This window comes from Lepisosteus platostomus, chromosome 9 (assembly GCF_059453375.1).
Source record: "Lepisosteus platostomus isolate fLepPlt1 chromosome 9, fLepPlt1.hap1, whole genome shotgun sequence".
Lineage (NCBI taxonomy): Eukaryota > Metazoa > Chordata > Actinopteri > Semionotiformes > Lepisosteidae > Lepisosteus > Lepisosteus platostomus.
In genome coordinates this window covers 50,153,902-50,181,645 of record NC_142619.1, presented here as the reverse complement: position 1 = coordinate 50,181,645, position 27,744 = coordinate 50,153,902, and the positions used below count along the sequence as shown (strand labels likewise).

The following is a 27,744-nucleotide window of genomic DNA, read 5'->3' as shown; positions in this document are numbered from 1 at the left end:
ACATGTTTCTTACCCTTGGTCCCATGGGTCCCTGAATTCCTTGAATTCCCATCTCACCCTTAAACATTAAAATGTAAACATGACACATCTACAGGTACATTGTTGACAACCTACAGAGTATACTTCGCTAATGCCTGACAAAGTAAGTCACCTTACACATTCCTGAAAATATAAATGTATAACATTATTTTATAGCAAAAGACATGAAACAGTTCCATAATCATATTTTAAAAGAAACCTTCCATAATTACATTACTTTCATGGAGGTCAGAATGTATGATCCATCCATCCATTTTCTCACTGCTTTATCCAGTGCAGGCTCAAGGGGGAGCCAGAGCCAGGGCTTATCCTGGCAGGATACCACTATGGCAGGACACCAGTCCACCTCAGGGCACAGACACTCACACACGAGTCAGTTTTCCCAAAAGCCACTTGACCTGGACCATGGGAGGAAACCCACGCAAACATGGGGAGAACATGCAAACACAGATTGCACCCCATGAATTGGGCTCAGGGCCCCAGCCCTATGAGGTAGCAATGCTAACTGCTGCGCCACCATGCTGCCTGACTATATTATCAACAGGAAAAATAAAATGACTTGCCTTTGGACCAGTAGGACCAGGAGAACCCACATTTCCCTTTTGAAAACATTTAACAAAAACAAAGAGAATACATATTAACCCTCAAGATGAATAAAGAGTGCATAAGTGCACACAAACGACATGTTCATGCAAATCTTTCAGACCACATTGCCGCAATTAATATATAGAATGACTCTTTATAGGTAAGAAAAGGAAGATTCCCTCTTATTTTTGCCCTGAAGTGCAGCAGCCACATGTGTGAGGTGTGGTGGTCATTCTGCACCGGCAGCCCCACTAAGTTGCTGACCAGAAGGAGAAATGAGAAATGACTTCACCAGTTGAAAGAAAGGGGAATTTATCCAGGACACCTGGATTTGTTTCTTAATTCCCAACAAATTATCTGAGAAATTGATGTAAGTCATATGGCTTTTTAACTGATTTATCTGCTTCTTTTAAACTCAATAAATAGGTTAAACGTCATGTCAGACAGTGTGCTAACCAGGATATTTCATGCTTAATAATAATGCACTTTTAATAATCAAAAAATCTATTTTTAATCTAAGTATTTTGTCTGTTTTGTAGTTATTAAGCATTTAACACAGACGTATTTTTTGTACTTTATAGCCACCGCCATGCTATTCCAGAAAAAAGTAAACAAAACATACCTTTTCACCTGCCTCCCCTTTTGGACCTTGAACTCCCGGAATTCCAATTCCTTCATTGCCCTGAAAATCCATTTGGACACTTTCCAGTAAAAGTGGGCATTACAGATATTTTCTTTATCTTTGCTTCATCAGTTATCCAGATCAAAAATTAGTATGGAGAACCAAATTATCATGGCATGGCAAACTGAAATCTTCATTTAATGTGATTTGATGATGTCCAAGATAAATCTTGAAATGTATTTTAAGAATATTCAAATGAACAGGAAGGTGATTCAAGGCAAATGTATTTTAAAAAGAACAGGATTCTCAAATTACAGAAAGTAAAGCTAAAATGTGTCAAAATAAATGCATGATAATGTGAAGACACACAAGAGGACTCTTATAATAATAATGAAATTGTGATTGACTTTATTTTAAGTGTGATATTTGCTCAAATAAATTTGATTTATCCTAAACTACCTAGAAAATACTGTATTAAGCCTTCAAAAAGTCTGAAGTGTGATTTTGAATAAAAACTCTTTTTAATTTCTAAAAATGAAAAAGCAAGTAGTTTATTACTGAAAAAGTACATTTATTTCTACCCTCTAGGGTCAAATAAATACATTGATTTTCATTTATTTGGATGGAAAAGTATTGGACGATTGGTCAGTGTGTGTTTGTTGTTGGGTAATTAGGTACACTTAAAAGAGCGTTATCTCAACCTGTCTTGGTTTGGCTCCAGTGTTTGGAGGCTGTAGTTGAAACGACTCAAAATGAAAATCAAAGAACTTGCAGTTCAAGAAAAGCAGGCAGTTTTGAAGATGTGATTTATGGACAGATAAGACCAAAATATTTTTTTCAAAAGCGAACTGCAGATGGCTGCCTCTTAAATGAGATGGTTCTCTCATGTTTATTGATAAATGAACCAACAAAGGCAGCGGCAGAATTAATTAGCGTAGGAGGAAATGCTTCCATACCTGTTGGGCGGCACTTTACCATGCAGCATGTCAATAACCCAAAACACAGGTCAATGTAACTAAGAGGTTCTTTAGGAGAGGTGGATAATCTTAGACTGGCCAAGTCAATTTCCAGTTTTAAATCCAAGCATCACAAATTATTCACATTAAATGTAACACATTTCTAACTTTTACACAGTGAATTTTACTTACAGAGAATGTGCTCCACTTTTTATGATCATTTTAAAATATCGAATAAGTACAGAATATGCTGTTATGTAATAGACTATTTTATACATATTTGAAATATGTTAAAGAGAGTGTTGTCTTTAAAAGCATTTCATTAAGAGATGGATTTTCAAAATTATAAACAGGAAATTTTTCAAGTGAAAATTAATACAACATTGTAAAATAACAGGATGTTACTCTGAGAAACTGAGGTGAAAATACTGAGGTGAAATTATTAAGATAACAATCGCATCTAAAATATTTGTATAAAACTGTATAATTAGCAAAATTTTGTTTATTGTTTCTTAGAGGAGTTTACATACCATAAAAAGATTAACACATCTGTAAGTTAGTAATTGCAGTTAGTTTCCGGATTTCTTTTTCCTTTGAATTAGGATTCAAGTCAATAGAACAGAATAGAAGTCACAGAACAAGTGGCCCAGTGGATATGCATTTGAAACTAATATATACAACCTTTATCTTTAGTTTTTATGGTAAGAATTACATTTTTATTTCTAGCAGCACGTTAACAAGGAATGTGAAAGGCAGCATTTTATAATAGATAAAATGTAAATATAGTTGAGGAGCTGACTGACTTTATCATATACTTTATCCTTCCTGAAGTTTTCATGTAAGCCCTCATTTAGTACTAATGGGAATTATAGTTGGAAGGAAATTAAATCAGCGCATCTTCATCTCTTGGAAAACAATAATTTTGAAACAGCAGTGTACAGATATTACATTAATATAATGTTGTTTCAGTACAGGTAACATTCTTAATTGGATTAATATAAAAAACTGCAAAAGTTGTATTGGTAAATAAACGTTTAATGCACTATTTATTATTTCAAATAATTTGACTTGCAAGCTTCTGGAGCAATAAACCCCTGTTTATTGATTTAACCTTTTTGAGTGCATTTAGATGTACAATGATGAACTCCAACAAAGAAAATTACCTTTTCACCTTTTTGCCCTGGAAATCCAGGAACCCCATCAAGCCCAATTGGCCCAGGGAGACCAACTTCACCCTTTAAAGAAGAAATCATAACTCTCAGTCCTTTACAGGAAGAGCTCAGTGATATAGTATACTGTACCTTAAAATCATCTTATAAAAGCACTCATTCTTGCCATTTCAAAGGTTCAAATAATATCAAATCACAAGGAACAAATATAAAGAGATCTAAAAAACCTGCAGAAACATAGGCCCTCCATGACTAGGGTTGGAGATCCCTAGTCCATGACTGTGATGGCTCTGAGTGGACCTGGAAAACCTCAAATTAATGTTTTTAGGTAAAGCTAATAACTCATTCCGTTAATATTCAAAAACTTACATTTTTCCCTGGATCACCTATATCTCCTTTTGATCCCTGCTTTCCACGCTGGCCCTGTTGATCCACAAAAATAATTAATTTAAAAATTGGAAAAAATATAATACCAAATTGTACTTATTTACAAATTTGGTGCATTTTCCTTTTGTAATGTCTGATAATATCAGGATCTAAGCACCTGGCAAAATGAGTGTTTTGATTTTTTTATAGACCAAGTTCCTCATTTCTGTAAATATAGCACTTGTCCATGTTTTTATGTCAGAGATGCAATTAGACAGCGCAGGGGCAGCCACTTTAGTATGGACATACAGTACAGTAGATTTGAGTGTCATCAGCATAGAAATGACCATTTAGACCATGTAATCTTAATAGCTGACCAAGTGGTAGCACGTCAATCTTTTCTCTTTAAACTAGTTACTTTCTTCCAGGAATTACTAGCTAATTTCCTCCAGGATAGATGACAACTATCAAAGAAGAACATCTTCAGAACATAGCAAGGAGCAAAGTAAGAATTTTCCAAGGGGATTCACAAAAAGGAAGTTCACAATGTGTCAAAAAGTAATACCAAGATGATTGATCTATTTATTGATACTCAGTAGTTTTTTACAACTTTGTCTACAGTAAGAAAAAAAAACACTTACTTTATTACCTGCTTCTCCTGGCTCCCCCTGTAAAATGGAGAGTATTTGCTTATTTTTCACAACTCCACACTACTCTATGAATCAAAGTCATATTTCACTTTGTTATGCTTGTGTGTATCTTAGGCTTGGACCAAAGGAAGAGGCATACTGTAGTTAAATGTTCCACACACAATGTCTTTGTTTTTAAGTTGAATGTCTGTGTTTTATATTAATGTAATATATAATTTAAGGGAAATGGGCATTTAAGGACATCTAGAAACAAACTGTAAAATAAATATACTGTCCTTGCAAGTGAGGTCAGTATTGCAAACCTGAGGTGAAATCAAGCTCAGTAATTCAATTTAAAAAAACATCTAATGTCCTGTGTAATACATAACAATTTTGGAGATTTGTGAGATATATAGTTCATTTTGTTCAGGACATTTAGGTAAGTTTTCAAAAGTATTTGTATATTGTGTTTTGTGAAGGAATTGAACTGATTTATTTTCAGATTGGTAAGAAAGACAAAAATGTACACCACTTGGTAGTTTTCTATTCCTCTCTATTCCTTTTCAAACCCACAAATATCAGGCCAACAAATCATAAAAACAGAAATCATAAACCTCAATCAAGCTAGGATGCACTTAGTCAACTGCAAACCACTATATATAAATTTCCAGTTACATTAAGCTAATTAGCCGGGATTTGTAGAGAAATAGAGTGGATCTGGAATATAGGGTTTAACTAGCATTCTTAATGAGGATGACCTGCAATATTTCCACAGTCTTCCCAAACAGTTTAATCACGTACTGTACAGCATTCCAAAAAGGAATATAGAATTTCTACTAATTCTGTTCTGACCTAAGAAAACAATTATACAGTAGGTTCCCCTTTCCTTTCAAAGAAAATACTTGTTTTTCTAATTTAATTTGAATACTATATTTGTTTCTGAACTTGGCTGAATTTAGTGAACTTCGAAGAGGAAATAGAATTTAAAAATGGTGTACAGTGTATGTGAATCATGATAAGAGGTGAACCCAGTGAACAGTGGTCTACCTTGACAGATGTACCTGGGGGACCTTGTGGCCCAGGCTGTCCTGGAAGTCCTGGGGGCCCAGGTACCCCTGGTATTCCAGAATCTCCCTGAGAACCCTGATAGACACATGAATGTAAGACCTTACCAAAATCTCCACACTTCTGTAACTTCATGATCACTGTACTGATAGTTAATTCAGTACTTAGTTCTGTACTATACATATGAGTCTTATACAGGTATAAGTCATATACTGTAAATGGTATCTCAAATAATATAGCAACATTCTCTGTATGGATAAAATAAGTACTTTTATTTTTTGTACTTTTTCTCCTTATAAAAGACATACATTTCAAAACGTCAATTCAAGTAGCAAAAATAGATTTTCCCCAAAAGCTGTATGCTGAATGACCTTTTTCATGATGCACATTAGATATACAGTAGAAATCATGTCCCGGCTGAATCTTCACTTACTGGTGAGCCTGGTTCTCCTTTCCTCCCTGGAATCACTTCAACGCCTCCTAGCACATAGCCAGGTTCACCCTTAAAAATAAATTGTTTCATTTAAATCATAGGCACATTGTGTCACCAAGGAAAACTCCAGGTCATGTCTCCTATAAGGTCTGTAAAAATATACATTCCATTTGTTAGACTTTTTATGAATAAGCTCTATGCAGTTTCTGGATGCAATAAGGCTAATATATTTAGGGGAGATTCCAGTGTCTTTATATTTCTGAGTTTTTCTCAGATTTTCTGTTACATGTACTAAAATACAATACCAGTGAGAAGGCTGGTGCACTGGTTATCATTGCTGCATCACAGTGCTGGGGCACTCGGTCAAATTCCTGGGGTGCTACAGTATGTGCATGGAGTTTGTTCAGTATGTTTTCCCCATGTTCACATCAGTATCCTCTCGATGCTCCAGTTTTCTCTCACAGTTCAAGGACAGACACCCAGGGTAATCGCCTTCTGGGAACAAAACTGGCCCTGGTGTAAGTGTGCGTAGGTGCTTGAATTGTGTATCTGTCCTGTGATGGACTGTCATCCTGTCCAGGCTGTATCCTACCTTGCGCCTTGTTGCGTGTACAGAGTCCCCTTGGGATCACGTACTGGATAAGTGAATTAGAAAATGTATGGATTTAAAAAAAACTACTTCATGTAAAAATGTACTTAAATACTCTTCTGTTCAAGACTTACCCTTTCTCCTCTTTGACCTTTTAGTCCTGGATGTCCGGGTGGTCCCTTTGGGAAAAAGACTGAATATATTAATATTAGTATCTTACTACTAATCTACAGTTTAAATGTGTTTCTTTCTAGTCTTTCACATTTTCAGCATTTATTTTACAGAGTCATACCTCCCTTGAAAATACAATTAGCAGCTTATTCATTATCCTCTTCTATAAAATAAAAGTTATCATTACTCACAGTTATTTTAAATGTTTGTGTTTATTATCCTTTCTGTTTATTATTACTTTCTGTTGGTGAAAAGAATATTGTCAGGATGTCATATTCTCAGTTAACTAGTTAAACACATGAAACCCACCACATCTATTTTAGATCCCATTCCCACCACTTTATTTCAGTCTTGTTTCTCTTCTCTCTGTCCCACTGTCCTAAATATTATAAATGAATCCTTGAGCACTGGCATTGTACCAACTTTCCTCAAAACTGCTGCCATTACTCCTTTGCCAAAAAAGCCGAACATGGTTCTCGACAATCTTAACAATTTTTGCCCTATCTCCAACTAACCCTTTCTTGCAAAAATTCTTGAATTCCAGGTACAAAACCAACCCAACTGCCCTGGTCAAAGTCATTAACGATCTTCAATAGCTTCTGATTCTGATTTTGTATTCATCCTTGATATCAGTGTTGCTTTTGACACTGTTGACCATGATATCTTACTTACTCGTCTTGAGACTGTGTTTGGAGTATCTGACACTGCTCTCTAATGGTTTAAGTCTTACGTCACTGATCGCTGTCACTTTGTCTCTCTTAATGGGTATAGGTCTGAAATTGGTCTTGTTAAGTCTGGTGTTCCTCAGGGCTCAATACTGGGCCCCTTGCTCTTCAGCATTTACATGTTTCCACTTGGTCAGCTTTTAAGATCACATGGCCTCAGTTATCATTTCTACGCTGATGATACTCAAGTATACAATTATGTAATAATGTGATAATGTTTCTTTATTAGCCCTATACAATTTCTTGCATTAGGAATTCGTCTTTTCGCATACCCCAGCTTTTCTCCATGGAGACACAGACACACAGACAGGGAGAGAAGCTTGGGGTCAGAGCGCAGGGTCTGCCATTGTACGGCGCCCCTGGAGCAGTTAGGGTTAAGGGCCTTGCTCAGGGGCCCAACGGAGTAGGATTCCTCTGCCGGCCGCGGGATTTGAACCGGCAACCTTCCAGTCACAGGCGCAGATCCTTAGCCACAGAGCCACCGCTCCGCCCCTGAGACAGATGTGGCTGTCTCTATTCTATCCAATCGCATCTCTGACATAAAAACTTGGATGATTCAAAATTTCCTTCATCTTAACTGTGACAGGACTGAAGTCATGCTTATTGGCACCCCCCATCAACTTCGTAAAGCCAATCCTTTAACCCTATCTGTAGATAGTTCTGTACTTGAGCTTTAGTCTAAATTGAAAAACCTTGGGGTGATATTCGACTCTGGCTTAACATTCGACCCACGTGTGCAGCATATTGTCAAAACATCTTTTTTTCACCTCAGAAATATCACTAGACTAGGCCCTATGCTATCACTAACTGTGGCTGAAAAGCTGATCAACATATTTGTGTTCTCTCGAATTGACTACTGTAATGTTCTACCCACTGGGGTATCTAAATCTACTTTGAACAAACTGCAGTATATCCAAAATTCAGCAGCCAGGATCCTGACCAGGTCTAGTGCAAGTGATCACATTACTCCTATCCTGGAGTCCTTGCACTGGCTTCCTGTCAAATTCCGGACTTTAAAATTCTCATGCTCACCTATAAGGCTCTGCATGGCTTAGTACCTCAGTACCTGTCTGAATTCAGCAGTACCTGTCTGAACTATTATCACCTTACTCCCCACCTCGCAACCTTTGCTCTTCTAATTCTATACCCCTAGCTGTCCCCCAAGCCTGTCTACATTGTATGGGTGACAGGGCCTTCTCCTGTTATGCCCCGAAGCTCTGGAACTCTCTGCCCAAGGATATCAGAGAGCTACCTTCTCTAAACTCCTTCAAATCCAGACTCAAAACCTTCTTCTTTAGAAGATCCTTTACTTAACCGGTTCCATTCTTCACCAATCTACACCACGGTCTCCTCTGTATATTGTGATTGTGTTTTATCTTGTGTATTCTTTTTATTTATTGTTGTTCTCATTCTGTAAAGCACTTTGAAAAGCCACCTTTAAAGGCGATATATAAAAAAAGAAAGTTTATTATTATTAGTAGTATTATTATTATTATTATAACAGCTAGTGATTTAAATGTATGGTAAAGCGCGACTCCCTTTGTTTCATGGGTAGAAACTTGGATTTGGAATTGACCAAATATCCTTTTAAAGGGATGTACTGTAATATACCATAAAAATGAACACTAAAAACATAGAGGACTATGAATGATAGAACAAAAATTAAGCAGAAGAACAATTACAGACAAAACTAACAAACTAAAATTTCTGAAGTCATAAAAAGCTGAAAGTATCAAAGGTAAGCTACTTTTATATAGTTATTGATGTCTTCTAAGTGTATATACATCTACTGATGCTCTCCTTAGTCAAAAGTTGTATTGACTATTGCTGTTGGCCAGGAATTTATGTAATCACATGGAACCCAGGTTTCATCAGGTGTTTTGACACTTATCTCTAACACTCTGCTGCTGACAGTCCAGCAATGATAGCCATTCACAGCTCATCTCCTCCTGGCCTCCATCTTAACCCCTCTCTCCTGTTCAAAGCCAGCATGAGGCTCTCTCCGCTGCCTCTGCCAACAAATGAACTGCTGTCCATCTGTCTCTCCCAGTCATCCCTACAGCTGTCAGCATTCTCCACACTGATTGCACAGGGAATCCACTGCATCCAGGCTCCACTGGGAACAACCACGTCTGCCACCCTTTTCTAGCAGATCTTCATATTTGGCACTTTCCCTCTCCAAGGCCTCCTCACATCCTTCCTCCCACAGCACAGTCAGCTCAATGAGGATGATCTTTCTTACTTCTGGGGACCACATCAACACCTCTGGGATTAGGGATGATAGTACTGCCCCTGGAAACTGCAGTCTTCCTCCAAGGTCCCCTCTCATGTCCCACGATGGAGCTTTATGCAGGATGGAATAATTGATTTTCCCTGACCTTGTCCACTTCTCACCCTGCATGACAAATGCAACTGTCGATCCTCCATGAGCTTGTTGTTTTGTCCATCAATTTTTCTCCAGGATGTCTGCGAGTGTCATCAAAACCTTGCCATGCCTCCCTTGGGAAAGTGTTACTCCGCACCCAGAGAGAATATGTGCCATGGCACCACTCTCTCAAACTGAGCCTGCACAGTGGATCTTCCCTCATACCCCACTTGTAGAGATTTGGTCTACAGTCCCATACAGCTGGTGACCGGAGAGTTTTATAGAATGTCCGCAACAAGTCAGAGATGCGAAAGAGCTCCAACCTCCACAGTTCTGTCCAAGTCAGTCTTCTTACGGGAAGGCTCCACTTTATCAATGCGCCCCATATTCCCAACTCTTCATCTGTATTCCTTCTGATTCCTCACTTCTTCCTGTACCATAGCTCTCCTAACCGTTAATCTGACTTTTTTCTACTGCTTGAAGTGTGTTGCTCCCAAGCATTGCCTGCCGGTACATGGGTTCCCAAGGATGTCCTGAAGTTTTAATGCACTCTTTGCTTGGGTCAAAAGAGTCTGCAGCTGGCCAAATACTTCCTGATCTGGTAATGATTCCTACCTCTCTGTACAGGCTGTCTCTAGACTTTCTGAAGGGCATCTCCACCCTCCATTTCGCCACCTTGAATCCTTCCACAAATGAAGACAGCGGAGTTGCAGCTGTCCTGATCTTATATTGAGCCCCACCAATGTGACACTCGGAGGGATTCCCAGCCACTTTCAGAGGTGCATGTTGATCTTTCCTCTTCTTCCGCCATTGTCATGGGTACCTCATAAACTGTTAGCATTCACAAGAGTCTAGGCAGCAGCCCATGTTGGAAAAGCTATGCCTTAAATAATGAATAACCATTTACGTTTTTACTTCAAAATGTGTGCTATGCCATTTTACATCTCCATGTTGCATGCTGCATATACATTATGTGGACCTAATTCAGGATAAAGGAGTTACTGCCAGAAGGACAAACAGATAATTTTTTATTATAACCTAACATTTGTGGTGAGAAAGAAAGGAGTTAAAGGTTCTTTTATACTTACAGAATCACCTGGCACACCTGGAGGACCCTAAATTAACAAGAGTGGAAAAAAAACAAATGTGGGGGCCATTTTATTTTTACATTTGCTGTAATATTAAGCCAACAGCTTAGTACTGTAGGCTCTGAAAAGCTAGACATTAAAAATGATTCAAAATAAGATTTAACTATTCTTATATGTATTCTTGTTATCATTATGCCCTATATTATACAGTACATATTGTTAGTATTATTTTACCCTAAGTCCAGCAGATCCCGGAGGCCCAGTGCGGCCTGGTCGCCCTGGCAACCCAGGAACACCATCTGTTCCAGGAAGGCCCTACACAAAATAAAATCATACACCTGTTAGAGGGTGTTATATTTAGAATTAAAAAATGTAAATAGACACCAGAGCTACTGTGAGCATTTCACGTCCATGTTAAAATACAATATCATTGACTTTCATTACCACGAAGCCTGATTTATCATCTTAAATATGAGCAACCCAACACAAAGGTGCCTTGAATCCCTGAAAAGGAATGGAGTCATTAATGCTTCCCTGAAGTTATGTTTCAGTTCCTGAAGTTCAGCTGTGGCAAATAGCAAGCTGAGCTCCAACTGCTCTGCATAACCTTGGAGCAACCTCATGGGTGTCTAGAATGAGTGAGGCTTGATTGAGAGGTATGGAAGAAATGGATGCAGGCTAAATGATAGATTGATGGAGGCCAGCATGGAGAAATGATGAAGAGATAAGCCGTTAACAAGGAGAGGAGTGGAGTGAGTAAGAGATTTCCTAGTAAGCAACTGTGGAGAAAAAAATGAAATAGCTGTCCACCTTGAGGCTGAGACTCCCATCAAAAATGACTGTCTCCCTGAAGGCAGTTAAAAGGGGCTGGCGAGTTAATGCAAAAACTCGAGTTAATGCTACTGTGAGAAAAATGAAAGAAAAGGAGGAACGACTTCCTTTCAAGCAGAAAAAATAAAAGGCAGCCGGAAAAATATCTGCTCCTTCAGAGCTTTGGAAAAACAAGGCTTGAGCACACTTCACGGCCGTGCAGCTGACACAGTAGCTAACACAATGTTGGAGCAAGGAGCATAGCACAGAGAAAACCTTAAATAGTCCGCTCCTGGAGCAGATAATTGAATTATTGACCACTGTTTAATGGTTATAAAACATAGCACATACTTTGTAAAGGCCGAAAGCTCAATTTGGGGTTATTTTTAGCAGGATCACAATAAAGAACACAGGGGTTTATATGCATATTAGGACCACTACCCTTTTTAGATATCAATCATCTACATTCCAGTATCAGTATCAAACTAGTCACGTTCACAGACTATACCAACATAGGAGCATTATGCAAATGCAAATGCAGAAGCTGCTAAGAGAATTTCAAAGATAATGGAAAAAAATCTAGAGTGATCAAAGATGATATTTCATGCAAACAATTGCAGAGTGTCACATACAAGTATCAAATAAAAACAATAGACACAAAATGAGGGTGAAGAATCTGCATATGAAAAAGTATTTGATGTTCATACTGTACAGTATGTTGACACGTTTGCAACTTCTATTTATTGTGGTTAAGCAAATAGGCAAACAAATGCTTATAAAGGTATGGGTTTAAATTCAATTGTTAAGGTAGTCCAATGCTTTAATTACATCTAATTTAGAACACTGAGTACAATTTTCATCACCACATTACAAAAAGAATGTTGCTACTCTGGAATCAACAAGAGCAAGTAGATACTGTACATTCCCAGGACAAAAGCAATGTCCTGTTCTGACAGGACACTTTTTAGTCTTTGGAAAGAGAATACTGTAAACGGACCCAATTTAAGTATTCAAAGTTCTCAAAGGCATTGACACTGAAGTCAGCCCAATGGAACCAGTGGTATCTCGCTCTCACGCTCAATCTTCCATTATCTCAAGAATGCATGGAAGAGGAGCATTTTGAGCCATTGTGTCCAGTTTTACTGGGTGTGTCTCTGAGGGAGTACTTAAGGCCAATGGCAACACTCCGTCATTGCAAAGAGGTGCAGAAGAGCCTGAATTCTGTAATCTGCATATCCAGTAATTTATGTAGATTCCCACAGTGAGGCCTTCTATGGTCCTACTAATGGCCTACCCAATGTTGTGTGTGAAATGGAGAAAATAAGTCAAAACCACCCCGATCTCTGGTCAAACCATGGTCCCATCCCAACACCAGCTGGGCATGATAGGCTTTTAGGATGCCATAGATGGGCTGATACAGTAGCTGCATTGCTTATGCAGGCAGACTGATCCCTAATTGTGGGAACAGAGAACTTTTAGACCTGGATTTTGATATAGTTTTTGTCCTTTTCAGTATGAGTACATTTCTGAATATGAATGTTAATCAACTTATGTGTGGTGATAAGCACAGCTGATGTGTGGTGAGCGTTCTGGCGCACTATGGCTGCTGTTGCATCATCCAGGTGGATGCTGCACATTGGTGGTGGTGGAGGGGAGTCCCCATTACCTGTAAAGCGCTTTGAGTGGAGTGTCCAGAAAAGCGCTACATAAGTGTAAGCAATTATTATTATTATTATTATTATTATTATTATTATTATTATTATTATTATTATTATTATTATTAACTTACAGACAGAAAGGTTATAAAGAACAGGAGGCCATTCTGCGTAAACTGGAGCTAATTGATCTGAGGACCTCATCGAGCCACTTTTTGAAACACATAAAAAATAACAGTGTACAACTGAGTAAAATAAATATAGAATGTATTACATTCCAAAGGCTTTGAAATCTTTCAATTTCTATATGTAAATGATATTTGGAATTACCACTGTAAAAATGAATACATACAGTACTATATTTTATATATTTATATATACAATTGGCCAATTGAAAAATCACAGAACTTCAAGAAATAAAAAATAATTTACATGACAGGGTATAAACAATATCCACTGCATATATTTTTGCCACTGCTTCCCCTGAAAAGGTGCAGACATACTGTAGGTTTCAGAGATAAAAGTGATCCTTGCCCATTTACTAATGAAGAACAACTAGCTTTGGATCAGTTTGTAGGGGATAGGTCTGAAGTGGTCAGGTTGGTTGCTAGGGAAAGGCTGCTGGGATATAAAAGGGGTATATGATAAGGTACTCACCCGTTCTCCCTTTTCACCTTTGGTATTTAAATTGAAAAGATCGTAGCCATTGCCTGTTGGTAGCCTCTAAATCCAGAAAATAAAAAGAGATCAGAAAAGCCTGAAATTATTAGTTTTAATTTTGTTGCCTTTTTGTTTTTGTTTTTGTTTTTTTGCAGACAAAAATGTGGTCACATACCAGTCCACCATGTGAGTTGCTTTCTCCCTGCAAAAGAAACGTTTTGGTATGATACTCTACCTGTAAGGATATTTATTTAAAGCAGTATTTTCGATATTGTGGAAAAATAGCACTTACCTTTTCTCCTTTTTGGCCCTGAAAATATTAATGCAGAAAATTAGAGATTATTTACTATTTCAATAAAAGGTATACTGTATACTGTATGACTGAATACTGCATTACCTTCATGCACTGTGAAGGGCAAGGTCCTTGTGGTTTGGTCAGGACACCTAGTCCATTACTAGAATCTATAGGTGAAGGGCTGTCAGGTGATCCTTGGGGCATATCTGCATCTAACAGATCAGACTGTAGGAACAGGTTAGCAGGAACATATTAGATTCTTGTGTTGGATCTGGTGGTTTGTTTGCATTACAATAACTTACTGTATTATTACTGTATGTCACTACAGCACTTACTGTTCAGGGTCTGACTGGAATAAGCTGATACTGAATAAAATACCTTTCTTAAAACTGATTGACTGCTGAATAATCTGAGTCTAAATCGTCAAACCGTGCTGGTTATTCAAATATGGAAATTTGAGCAAAGGCTAAATAAACCAAGAACATAAGGAATCGAGACGTGACAGGCATAGACTTGTCACTGATTATGAGCCGTCTCAAGAGCCCAGAAAATGAGCTTTAGAAATACCGAACTGGATGGAATAATCCGTATCTCGCCTTTGTGAAAAGATGTCCTCCCTATTTTTAGTCCAGAAACTGATTTTGCTTTTAAACCCTAGTCTCATTAAGCCTCATACCTCTCTCTGTTGACTTGTTAGTAAGGCTTCACTGCAAAGATTTTCAATAAATTCCCTTTCGATGGAAGGGAAGTCATCGAAGGTCTGAGCAAAAAAAATGCTTTTGTAGCTTCCCGGCGAGACAATCTTCTTCAGTTCCTCGATGTCAGCACTTGCTACTCCCACTGCCAGCACTTTAACACCTGAAATAAAAGTCATTCATTTCAGACACAGAACAAATAATAAATGTACATCCTATGTATAGGAAAGAAAATGGAGTAATGACTGACCAAGCACATGTGCAACTCTGGCTGTGGGAGCAACGTCGTCTTGGGCTCTTCCATCGGTAACCAAGACAAGCACATGTGGCACATCGTGCCTCATTCCCACAGACTCCTGGAATATCTCCTTCAGTACAAAACCAATGCCACGACCTGTTAGAGGAGCAATCCTGTTATCCTGTGTTGCTTTTCCTGAAACCAAATCCATTTCCCTCCCCCGTGAGGCAGACCCTTTTTAGCGAAGGGGCTGGTCCTCTACCTGTTTTTGTGTTTCCTCCTCCATACCGGACTCCCCGCAATGCTCTCAGCAAAGAGTTCCGGTCCTTGAATTCATTCAGGCGAAACTCTATTCTGGGTTCGTCACTGTAGTGAACCACTGCGATCTGAAAGCAAAAAGATGCTGGATATCAATACAGAATTCCTAGTTGAGTGGTGTGAATAGAACGGAAGTGCACTGCTGGGATTATATCCTGATTGATCACAAGCTCCCAGCATGCATTGCGCCACTCCCTGAATAGTGCATCGTTCCACCAAGCCAAAAGACCAAGTCCTCTGTCTCAGCAGAGTTTTTCACTGTCTAGATTACAGAGGGGGGTGATATCACTCCTGTAACCGGTTCTTTGCGTGAGCCTAGTTACAGAAAACATTACCACCTTCTAGCCAGATCTTGATAGCCCAACAAAAAGCCTGAGCCTAGTACTGGAATGGGAGACCACCGAGGAAAACCAGGCTACTGTTGCAAATAGTACCAGGGACCAGTAGGCGGTCCTACAGGTCCCTCAGGACAAGAATTTCCAAACCAATGACCCATTACTAGCTGTATATAAAGCTCATGTATGTAAAGTGTGTTGAGATCCTTTGGGATATAAAGTTCTATGTAAATGCAGGGAATTGTTATAATAATTGCTTTATGACATGACACATCATAGTGTAAACTTCACACCTAAGGCTTTATTCATTATTTCCCAAAATGCTGTACCTAGTTTTATGAAGTTGTGCTACTCAACTGAGTTGCATAATATTAGCTGATAGACTTTCACTTGCCTGTGTTCCTTTTGGACCTATTATTGGGAAGTAGGTGGCGATTCTGAAGAGGAAATCTTTCAGTTTGACAAAGTTATTAGCACCAATGCTCCAGGACTCATCAATAAGGAAGACAATGTCAGCCTTAACTTTTCCACAGACTGAAAAGAAAAACAAAAAACACATCCGATAATAAACTCTCCTCACAAATATGAAAAAAAAAACGTCCTAATCACTAGCAGACAAAGTAATGATGACAATATTTCATTAGGTCCTGAGCCATGACACATAATAGAGCAGTGAGGTGTGTCAGCATGTGAGCTACAAAAGACGAAAGGTGAATTCTGCGCTGAAAAGATATGGTAAACGCACAATGTTTCTGTTGTGAAGCTTTCGTCGGGTGTGTAAAGAAAAGAGGGTGAGGTGGGGAGGGAAGAAAAAGAGATTTTAAGTTGTTTGCTGAAATAAGAATGTATAAAGAGTCATATTGAGACATTCTCTTTTTCGAAGCACCAGGGCTCATGTAATCACTGTTACTGGGAATACAAGAATATTGAACTATCAAACATAGCTCTTTGTGTACATTTGTGTGAGTTTCTTTCTAAGAAAACACAGAGCATATGATTGTTTTTTTAGTTGAAATCTGTGAACCCTGAATAGCTTTCAGCATGGCGCTGTGTATGAAACCTTATTTGTGTTATAAAATGTATAACAGCTTGGGGATTAAAAGAAACCAAATGCAACCGAATATATTTATTGTTATCTGGTTTGAATCATCAGTTTGCCGTCTAAAATATGTGCAGTAACATCATACTTGGCCCAGAGCGCAAAGTTGATGCTGTAGTGATGGTTGTGGTGGCTGGAGGTTCTATAGTTGCAGGGGCAGCAGTAGTTGTCATCGTGGTTGTTGTGGTGGGGGTAGCTGATGTTGTCAGAGTCGCTGTGGATTTAGTTGTCTTCACAGTAGGAGTTCGGGTATTCCTTCCTGCAGCCTGAGCCCTGGTGTTGGCCTGTTGAGGTGTCGGAATTAATGCTGGAGTGGAAGTTGACAAAGTCACAGCAGACGCACTCGTTTTGGCTTTTCCCACTGTAATTAATGAAAGAAACCAAACATTGTGCTTTCAAATAAGCCAAAATCTTCTTCTGCAAGAAAAAAACAAATTGTGCCCATTGGTAATAATGTAAAAGAACAAGTAAAAGGTTTATTCCATGCTGAAAAGAGAAGAAAGGAAACAACGTTTTGGCTGTGGAGCCTTCTTTCCAAAACGAGGTGTTTCCTTTATTCTCTTTTCAGCATGGAATAAACCTTTTACTTGTTCCTTTGCAGCCCGAACAAGCTGACAGAGCTAGCTACTTGAACTTCTTGTTAATAACGTACAGTACAGTACATGTAAAGAATTTATATTCCAGGTTCTTGTGTTTTTTCCTGATAAACTATTTTACTCATGACATAACATGAGATGTGAACGTTAGACAATTTATAAACTCAAGGAATGCAAAGATTAATTACATAATAAATGGATGTTAAATATTTAAGGTAATATTGATCCCCCAAGAAGCTGTTTCTTACGAATTCTTTCATTTATTGATGTCACAGGTCCTTCAACTTCTCCATAGAGTGGTCGTATTGTAAAAATATATGTCCTGCCATACAACAGATTTGTGATTTTAAAGGAAGTAAAAACAGGTCCCAGGATTTCAGTTGTGGTTTTCAAATCTGTGAAAAAGAAAGAAAGGTACTGTAAATGTGTTTAGTATCACATGCTCTGAGCTGGATTAAAAAAAATTCTGAGCACTTCTTCCACAACTACAGGCACAGGAGCGCAATAACGTATTTCTAAAATATACAAAATATAATTAGGCAAAATTAATTTGTTAACCCAAATCATAAAATGAAAATACCAAATGTTTTTTTGTGTGTGTACAAATACTTTGTGTTTTGACTGATTAAGCTCAAGACTAATAGCACACTTCAAGAGGTATCTGTTCAATATAAATCCTACCAGAAGATTTACAAAATACTGACTAGGTGTGAAATAAATGAGATGTGTGTGTTTTCTGAACTTAATTATGACAACTTTGACTTTGCTCAATGCAATGCTCTTAAGATCGCTGTGTAATGATCTTAGAGTTTTTAACGAAAAAACATTATCCAATCCACTGTACATTCTGAGGAATTATTGGGAAATATTAGAACATTCTGGGTAATGTCATAAAGTGACAGGCAGAAGGAAATTAAGATTTTAAATTTAAAACAACAGATATTACAGGAGCCTGAAACAAGTATTCAAAATCCTCGAAGGTGTTAACAAAGTCAACTCAGCAGATTTCTTCAGAATTGACAGTGAACCAGAGTCAGAGGACACATGTACCAGACTATGTGAAAGTGCTTTAAAAAAAAAAAAAATCTGAACATGAGACTCTTCTTTACTCAAAGCATTGTGAGAGTATGGCACAAGCTACTCAGGTATGGTGTTCAAGAAATATCTGAATGACATCCTTGGATTAATTATGAACTAACTAGCAGACAGACTAAATGTTCCAAATGCTTTCATTTAGTTCGGAATCTTTCTTATGGTCTTATGTTCTATCTGCAAACCTTTCTATTATTTGATGTTAATTGTTCTTGTTTCATCAGGGGTATGATTAAATTGGGATAGCACTGTACCTACGTGTCTTTGTATTTTAAACAGTATAAATGCTAGATTCAAATCCCTGGAAAACAAAACAAAGATTTACTGAATGAATATAAAATTTATTTCAGATCAGCTTGACTTTTGTTTTTGGGAATTATGAACAACTACCCATAAGGATTATATCTTCTTAATTTTATTACTCATAAAATGTTATTAATAATGTTTACCTGTATATAGAAATAATACAATTTCAGATTTAGACTCTATACTCTTCTAAAATATTTTTTTACAAATGCATTACAAGTGTTTTTCATTAATAAATCATGCTTAATTCCATTTTATCTACTTCTGAACTGAAGGTCAGCAAGATCAATAGAATTTGATTAAATCAGCATAAAAAGTGTATACTTTTGACATGTGCAGAATATAGAATTGTCTCAATTTCTAAGAAAGACTGCAATCTAATAGATCATTATGATCAGTGTCCCTGGTAAAAAGGCCCTTGAGTGTTTAGGTGATTCTTATTTTGCATGAGAGAATTTTCAAACTGTGATAGCACAGGGAGTTGCTCAAAGAACACAAATCAAACGGCTGCCAAGTTTCCTCCTGGTGTGGCTAGCTTTTGCTCCTCTGGTCTGCTGGATACTTTCCCAGAGTCTTGGGTTAATTCTCAACCCACACTGCCAGAAGCTTAACTTCAGTTCAGCATGTGGCTTTTCACATAACATAGCCAGGTAAGGCGTTCCATGTTTTGGCACAAGATTTACTGGCACCTTTCTCTGTAAGCAGGCATTTTTTTCCTGCACAGTTCAATTTCTGAGGTAACGCGTAACTTGAATGGTATTTTCAGTGAGGAGCATCGACTTATATATAGGCAACTGAGACTATGGCACAAACCATTTAATGTTTCTCAGAACTGAGAGGCTCTTTTTTTTTCCTGGTCAATTGTGAGTTCATTGAATTAATGCGGTTTTTAGATCAAGGTGCAGCATTTTTGTTTTGTTTTGGCACTTGGTGCCATGCTTACTTGCAAGGTACTGTATGTAACACGAGAGAGGTTTGATGCGGTAGTGAAATAAATCAAGGCTCTAGAAACTGAAGTCATAGTTGTGCTGACAAATACTGTATGTCAAGAAAATATATATTTTTTTAATTTTAAAGTTGCAAAATAATGATTCATCTGAGTATTTGACAGAACCTGGTGTCCAATCACCTGAAATAGGCCTCCAAGTTATTATATACCCAGATACTCCAGCGACACTTGTCCAGTTCAACACAGTACTGTTGTCTGTGGTTTCAAGGGCTTTAAACTTTTTCACCTTAGGCAAGTCCACTAGAAATAAAAATAAACAAAACAATGAGAAAACAAAATACTGTAAATACATTCTAAAATTTTGAATCAGGGGGTAGAACAAGCATTTCCTCAGTATGTCTCAATTCAGAAAACTTAGTTCAAATGTCATTATAATTATTGATTACTGATAATTAAGGCTACTACTCTTAGATACAGTATACTGTAGCACAGACTGGTATCCAGTTACCAGTGAATACCTAGTCCAACTAATAGCTTGATTAATGGTAAAGGATTCATTTAGTTTGTGTATGGCAGGCCAGCTCAAAAGGGGGCCGTGGTGGGGCTGCAGTTGGAGGTGACCTGCCAATATCCTATCCAATATCCTATCCAATATCCAATATGCTATCCTCCCCACTGATAGCTGATGTGTGGTGAGCGTTCTGGCGCACTATGGCTGCCGTCGCATCATCCAGGTGGATGCTGCACATTGGTGGTGGTGGAGGGGAGTCCCCATTACCTGTAAAGCGCTTTGAGTGGAGTGTCCAGAAAAGCGCTATATAAGTGTAAGCAATTATTATTATTATTATTAATAGAGGCCACTGTATGACCGATACCTGTAAATAGCCAAACTAGGGGTGATTTACTAAATTATTTGATAAGTGGTAAAGGGTGAGAGATCCTTCCATGAGTACAATTGGGCTTTTGTTTGGTCTACTGTATAAAGAATGTGTATGGGAGTGGTGGTAGTTGGAGTTTTTAAGGGCTGTTTTGTTGTGGTGTCTGAAAAGACAAGCATTATAAAGCATCCCTTTGTGGTTGCAGTGGGTTTTGGTTCTGTACATGCAAACCCTTGCAACTACCCTAAGGGTAAAGTCTGTCAAGCTAAAGTGCGTTACCAAGGTTTTGGGGGTACATACAAAGGAAGAAATGTTGGCAGGAAGCTACTGTTTAAAGAAGATTTTTATTTTCTGATTCATTCTTAAATCAGGCATCTGCCAGTAGATCTGTCAGAAGACTGGTCTGAAAGAATTTGTCATGGTTAATTCACATTGAATTCCTTAAATGTTTTGTAAACTAGTGATTTGGTACACAGCTGGTAGGTTACTAAGCTATCTACTTATCTATTATTCAAACAGATCATTAAAAAAAAGTTCCTATTTTCCTATCTCCAGTGCTACGATCAATCCTACATCCACTGGCTAGACTCACGTGTCCTGGCTGTGAGGAGAACAGGGCTTCCTTCCTGCTGTCCAACCACTGGAGAGACTTGAATCTTGTAGGCAGAACTTTCCTGCAGCCCCGCAATTGTAAAAAATGTTGTAGACATGGAAACAAGTTTGCTCTTTTCGGGACCACCTAATGAGAAACAGTGTGCATTTCTGTGATGGAATGCTTTGTACAACAAAATACTGTACACATTCAATCTTCCCATCTAGGGTTTTTAATCTTCCAAATGAGTGTTAAAGTATACAGCATTTATATGCATCCCATACTTAAACTCGATAAGTCCATTATGCATTTAGATTTGCAATAGCTTCATCACTGAAACTCATGAGTCTGTTTCTCACAAGAGCAAATGAGATGTTTCTCACAAGAGAAAATACAACTTAACCCCATATTAACCCGAATAATTTTCTATTAGGTGTTGAAATGAAGCCATGTTGTGTGTAACCACATGGTCATGGTAGATAGAAATTGAAACCCAATAACATGCTATTTTTTACATTTATACGTTTTTCCAGCTCATTTAAGAATTTAAGATAAAGTAAAGTATATTGTCTTCTTAAAACTTGTTTTTTTCTATTTTTAATTTAGAAATATATAAAATATATAAAATTAATATATAAAAAAAAACAAATTCACCAATACCTATAAGGTACACATAAACCTGTAGATTGTGAAGTACCTGTAGCTATTAGCCAAAATGTAACCTCCGTTGTGAAAAATGACAACTGCGACAGTATTAAATCCTTGAATATCACTTATAAAGTGCACAGAAGCCAAATTATCAAAAATTAAGAGAAAATTCAGATAACAATAATACAACTTGAATTATAAACGTACCATTGAAAGGAACCCAGGAGATTTTGTAGCCAGACACTCCAGGAGTTCTTTTCCAGGACAGCTTGAAGCTCTTAACCCCAATATCCACCACTTTCACATCTTTCACAGACTGAATCAACTCAGAGTCTGTCATAGAGGCTGTGTGTAAAACATTTTTATTTTTATTTCCAATTAAACATTTGTTGAAAAAGCTGCTGCTTTAAGTACCGTATATACAAAATAGAACATATTGACTGTTTGCCATATTATATGCTTGGTTCAACTTAGATTTATTGAAAATTATTTCAGGTAATAAATCTTTGAGGGAAAAAAAGGTATAAGTTAATATTTAATCAAAAAACTCCTTAGACTATTTCCTTGTCAGCCATACTGTATGTCAATGTGTTATATAAGTGCATAAGCACCAATAAAACTGAAGTTGCACTGCTCAAAACCGTGTTCCTTTGTGTGCTAATTATGTACTGTACTATACATTTTTAAGCTGATGTTGTGCTCATCGTTTCAAATCCCATACTTAAACCCAACTAAAGAACGGTGCTTTCAACAGTCGATAAATGATGATAATAGTAATACGGTAATAGTTTGTATCACTCATTGTGTGAAAGCTGTGGTTAAAAACGTTTGTACAGCTGCAGTGAATGTTAAAGAAGGAAGCACAAACTACTACACTGTCAATCAAGCACTAAAATCAGACATTTGCTAAAACAAAAGGGGTAACCTCTTCTGTTCTAGTTCCTTTGTTGAAATATTCTCCCACAGACCGATATAGACTTGTTTTTCTAATGAAGGGTAGAATGTGAAGAAAAAATACTATACTATACCATAGTCATTAACTTGGACCACAGTTACTAAAAAAGGACTTTCTCCATCACATTATTTACATATTATACTTATGAATGGGCCAGCACCCATATCACCCTGCAGCTCCGAGCTGGCTACCCACTGAAGCTAAGCAGGGTTGAGCCTGGTCAGTACCTGGATGGGAGACCTCCTGGGAAGCTATGTTTGCTGCTGGAAGTGGTGATAGTGGGACCAGTGGGGGGCGCACACCCTGCGGTCTGTGTGGGTCCTAATGCCCCAGTATAGTGGCAGGGACACTATACTGTAGTGGGCGCCGTCTTTCGGATGAGACGTTAAACCGAGGTCCTGACTCTCAGTGATCATTAAAGATCCCCGGGCATTTCTTGATAACAGTAGGGAGTTATCCAAGTGTCTGGGCCAAATTTTCCCCCTTGGCCTTTACCGTGGCCTCCAAATTGTCCCCATGTATGATTGGCTTGCGATGGACTGGCGCCTTGTCCAGGGTGAACCCCATCTTGCGCTCGTTGCTTGCCAGGTAGGCTCCGACTTCCCCCGGCACCATATGGTATAAAGTGGTTTGGCAAATGACATGACATGAATGGTTCAGTCTACTTTATTCTATAAAGCTGAGAACCTACAGTATTGTGATTGAAGACCTTCTGTTAAATAGATACTGACCTGTGTGCTGTGAAAGAGTTATTTCAGGTCCCTCTGTATTGCCATACACAGCATGGATACTGATAGTATAGATAGCCTCGGGAACCAGCCCATCAATACGGTAGTGCAGGACATTGCGCTCCAAGTACTGGCTCTGAGTGGTGCTGCTGTCTGTGCCCAGAGGTAGATTATCTTGTTAATTCCTTGTGTGGGCACGGGATGCAGCAATAAGGTGGTTTTACAAGATAGACCATAAAGAGTCTTTTTACATAAAGAAATGTCTTTCAAAGTTGTTTCGATTGTCCTATTCTTTAAATTATTTACCTTTTTAGGAGTAAATTATTTTAAGGATTTAAAATAGCATGAATGTTTCAAAATACTGTATAATTTCATAAACTATACTATAAATACAGTAGATAGTAGTTACTCTATCAGACCCCTGTCCTCATAATGTAATTTGCATGCATTTACATCATAGCTTTAAGGATGCAAAGTTGAGTGCACTACAGAATGTAACATTTATAAAATAGAAAGCAAAAAACATTAAAATGAATTTTTAATGAAATTTCCTTTTTCAATTGTGAAATGGAATTATTAAATACTGTACATACTTTATATTGTATTGTATTGCTGTAACTACATGTAGTGAACACTTTTACTTCATTAACTCTCTTCACATTGCACTCTTTATTCTAAACACTCAGGTGTTTAAATCCCCATATTACAGTATATTGTATATTGCTGATATACAGTATAATTGAACTCTACCAGTTTTAGAACAATGGACTTTGACTAGGAAAGCTTCTATGATACAATACAAGACCAAGCATACTCCTGGCAGTTGCCTTTTAATGAAGTTAAGTGCAGGGTGCTGCATTGTTGCATTGTATCCCAATCTTACTTATGAAAAAGACCTCAAGGTAACACATTGTCTACATCTTCCAGACAATGTGGAGAAGGAATAGAAAAAGCAAACAATTATGCATCACTCAAGGCCTGCTGGAGGTAATAACACATAAGGTTGATATCGTGGCTTTGGATATAGTGTGGAAAAACTGGATAACTCTGTTTTGGAGTGCAAGGGGATGATACTTTAATATGAACTGTGTGCGTAAATAAACATACTAAACTGAGGTTGCATTTACCTTTGCCAGCAGTCCATGTTACTTTATATTCTGTGGCTCCGACAATAGGACTCCACTCCACAGTAATAGAAGTGCTTGTGTAGGATGTAACCTTAAAGTTGGAGACATAGCCCAGAGGTGCTGCAACAATAAGGTATAACATCATGAATGAGACAGCAATGTTTCTTCCGAGTGACCTAAAATAAAAAGGAACTAGCTCTAGACATTTTGTTTTGTTAAAACGAAAAACTGTGTTGCACTCACATGTTCTGACGGTGGCTGTGATGCCCGGTCCCACAATGGACCCAAACAGCACGTAGAGTGAAAGGACATACTCAGTGTCATGGACTAGATTCTTCAGCTGGTACACTGTGGTGGAACTGTTCAGCGCCAGCTGTCTTGGTCTGTCTTTGCCTAAGAACTCTGTCAGGACAATAACATTTATTTGCTGTCAATTACTGTCGAAGGATCCCTTAAACCGGCTCTGTTACGACCCCAAGGGTCTAGGGGCAAAGGGGTGTAACATTTAGGATGGTTTTGGATGCAGGTGGGTTTCTGGTGAGGGACTTGGGAAGCATGACAACAAGTTTCAGTGCAAAAGTGATTTTAAAGTGAATAAGTGACTGGTATGTTATTAGGACACAATAACACACAGGGAAAGAGAACAAGAGAGGAAAGAAAATAAAATAAACAAAATGCAGCTGGCTAATGAAGTGAGGGAAAGCTGACCTAACTACCAAAACAAAATCCAAAACACTCAGTCTTCGGCGTCTTCTAACGCCCTGGCTAACCTTCACTAACTACTCAAAAACCATACAAGACAAAAGGTACTGACCAGTCCTAACTAGCATTACTAATAAAAAGACCAACTATTTGTGCAGAATGTACCTGACAATCTAAACTAACCCTATACACAAAGGTTCACACAAATACACAAGTGATCTACGAATACCAATAAGGGAAAACAAGAGTAGACACAAGAAATAGGATACAAAACAGCACAGAGATTGATATAATACGTCTGGACAAGGTAATGGCGAAATAAAGGATAAACACAAACAAACTAAAGTACAAGGAGACAAACACAAACCAACAAAAGCCAAAGCTATACAAAAACACACGCACACGAAGCGAAATTAACACAAATAGAGAAGCGAAGCCAAAACAAAACACAAGCAAAAGGAAACTGAGCTGAGCAGAACTGAAGTCAAGCAAAAGGCCCTTCATTCTGATAACCTCCAAGTTATATACTGAATAAGCTGAGTTCTGATTGGTTGGGAGTTAATTGAAGATGACATAATACAGAAACAATGGTGTAATGATGGTCCAATGGGGGAGGGAGAACAATCAAAGTCAGGAAGTGTGGAACATAGCAACAAAAACACACATGGACCACACACTGGGATGTAACAGCCTCTGTTTAATGTTAGTGTAATGTTTCAAATGCTCAGTTTCTCTACCCAAATCAGGGCTGTTCTTCTAAACGTTACTGAGCAATAAAAGAGCAATGTTTTGGTTCAGCTATTATTTGGTCCGGCTTTGGATTCATAAGAGGGCAAACAGGAACTAAGCTGAATTGCAATGTTTTTTTTTTTTTAATATCTATCCAGAAAGAGACAAAAGTTATCAAAAGATTATATTATCAAGTCATCAGTTTCTTTCAGATTGACTTAGCCACATCAATCAGAATTTGAAGGAGCTAATATTTGAATCAAATCCTTTACACAGTTGACTGTTATGACTGCCTTCAAAGGACTTTTTTACCCTTGAAAGCTCTGCTGTGACATCAAAAGGAGAGGCAGTTCATTGCTGTCCTTGCAGCACTATTTTTGACTCAGTGAGTCATAGTTATTGTGGGCTGGCAGGAGGGAAAATCGTATCATACTGGTAATTTAGAGATGTGGATATCTCAGAAAATCCATCACATCTTTCAGTACTTCTTACTAGCAAAGGACGGAGATGTCCTCTCATTTCTTGTCTGTCAGCCCAAGACGGTTGAAAATGTTCTTAACATCTTGACACAATGGAAAGAAAACAGATCCCTAAACAGAAAACTGCCTGAAAACATCACTAAAGTGTAAAATTGCATTGTGTTAATCCCTTGCTTGAAAGCATTGATAATATATTAATTACATACTGCATAAATTGTATTAAATTAGAAAACTGAGTAGAAGGTACACAAACCTTTAATTTCCTAGCATAATGATGACAGCTTTAGAAATGGAACACAACAAAACCAACAACAGAAAATGTCAAATGCATTTCTTATTTCAATTTATTAAACTTGAAGGGTTCATCTTTTCACTATGCAAAAAAGCTGTTTTTGCTAAGTCAACAGAGAATGATACAGAAGTATTTCCTGGACAACATGGAGCAATTTAATGTCTTCTTGGGTCACCTGCCTGTCAACACATGCCTCTGAAAAGGAAGTCACCGATGCTCAATGATAATAACAGTTGATATGAAGAAAGAAATCTATGACATCAATCACTGCTGGTTGTATGCTTTTCCTAAAAATAACTTTTTCATGTGCTGTTTAGCTAACTTTATTCAGAATGGATGTGGACATTACCTGTAGTTGGGCCCCATGCCAGTCTGTAACCTGTTGCCCCCGGTACAGCATTCCAGGATATCAAGGCACTATTTGTACTGACTGCAGAAGCTTTTACATTCTGTACTGCACTGCTTTCCACTAAAACAATACAAACCAAAAAAGTTACATTACTAGTAAACAGTAACCTTTCTTGTGTACTAAACAAAATACATGATTCCTACAAGTCATGTTTTCTTTGTGATTAGGCTTTCAAACAAGATATAATGCATTGATTTTATAGTCTTTGTACACAAATGCTGAATCCTCAAAAGCCAATCTATACCACAAAGACCAGCTTTGGGTTCATACGTTTGGGTTCATACAATTAAGTTTCACGTTTCACGCATTTTTAATTGGAAGAGTTTGGTGGCAATTTAACGAAAATTAAATTAAA

At 37.9% G+C, this 27,744-nt stretch overlaps 1 protein-coding gene across 4 annotated transcripts in view; it reads right to left on the bottom strand.

Moving 5' to 3' along the window:
* col7a1l (collagen type VII alpha 1-like) overlaps positions 1-27,744 on the bottom strand; it is a 156,546-nt gene that overhangs the window by 95,652 nt on the left and 33,150 nt on the right. For all 4 annotated transcript variants that reach the window (XM_088645415.1, XM_088645416.1, XM_088645417.1 and 1 more), the window contains exons 13-40: positions 27,330-27,449; positions 25,022-25,180; positions 24,779-24,898; positions 23,655-23,804; positions 22,176-22,313; positions 21,321-21,467; positions 20,031-20,150; positions 17,752-17,898; positions 16,996-17,268; positions 16,203-16,342; positions 15,418-15,541; positions 15,168-15,311; positions 14,899-15,080; positions 14,325-14,447; positions 14,220-14,237; positions 14,103-14,129; positions 13,925-13,990; positions 11,037-11,117; positions 10,803-10,829; positions 6,588-6,632; positions 5,865-5,933; positions 5,414-5,509; positions 4,379-4,405; positions 3,741-3,794; positions 3,366-3,437; positions 1,247-1,306; positions 603-638; positions 14-58 (exon numbers count right to left, since the gene is read on the bottom strand). In XM_088645415.1, the coding sequence (XP_088501541.1) occupies positions 14-58; positions 603-638; positions 1,247-1,306; positions 3,366-3,437; positions 3,741-3,794; positions 4,379-4,405; positions 5,414-5,509; positions 5,865-5,933; positions 6,588-6,632; positions 10,803-10,829; positions 11,037-11,117; positions 13,925-13,990; positions 14,103-14,129; positions 14,220-14,237; positions 14,325-14,447; positions 14,899-15,080; positions 15,168-15,311; positions 15,418-15,541; positions 16,203-16,342; positions 16,996-17,268; positions 17,752-17,898; positions 20,031-20,150; positions 21,321-21,467; positions 22,176-22,313; positions 23,655-23,804; positions 24,779-24,898; positions 25,022-25,180; positions 27,330-27,449 (2,810 nt within the window). The remainder of the gene's footprint in view (positions 1-13; positions 59-602; positions 639-1,246; positions 1,307-3,365; positions 3,438-3,740; positions 3,795-4,378; positions 4,406-5,413; positions 5,510-5,864; positions 5,934-6,587; positions 6,633-10,802; positions 10,830-11,036; positions 11,118-13,924; positions 13,991-14,102; positions 14,130-14,219; positions 14,238-14,324; positions 14,448-14,898; positions 15,081-15,167; positions 15,312-15,417; positions 15,542-16,202; positions 16,343-16,995; positions 17,269-17,751; positions 17,899-20,030; positions 20,151-21,320; positions 21,468-22,175; positions 22,314-23,654; positions 23,805-24,778; positions 24,899-25,021; positions 25,181-27,329; positions 27,450-27,744) is intronic.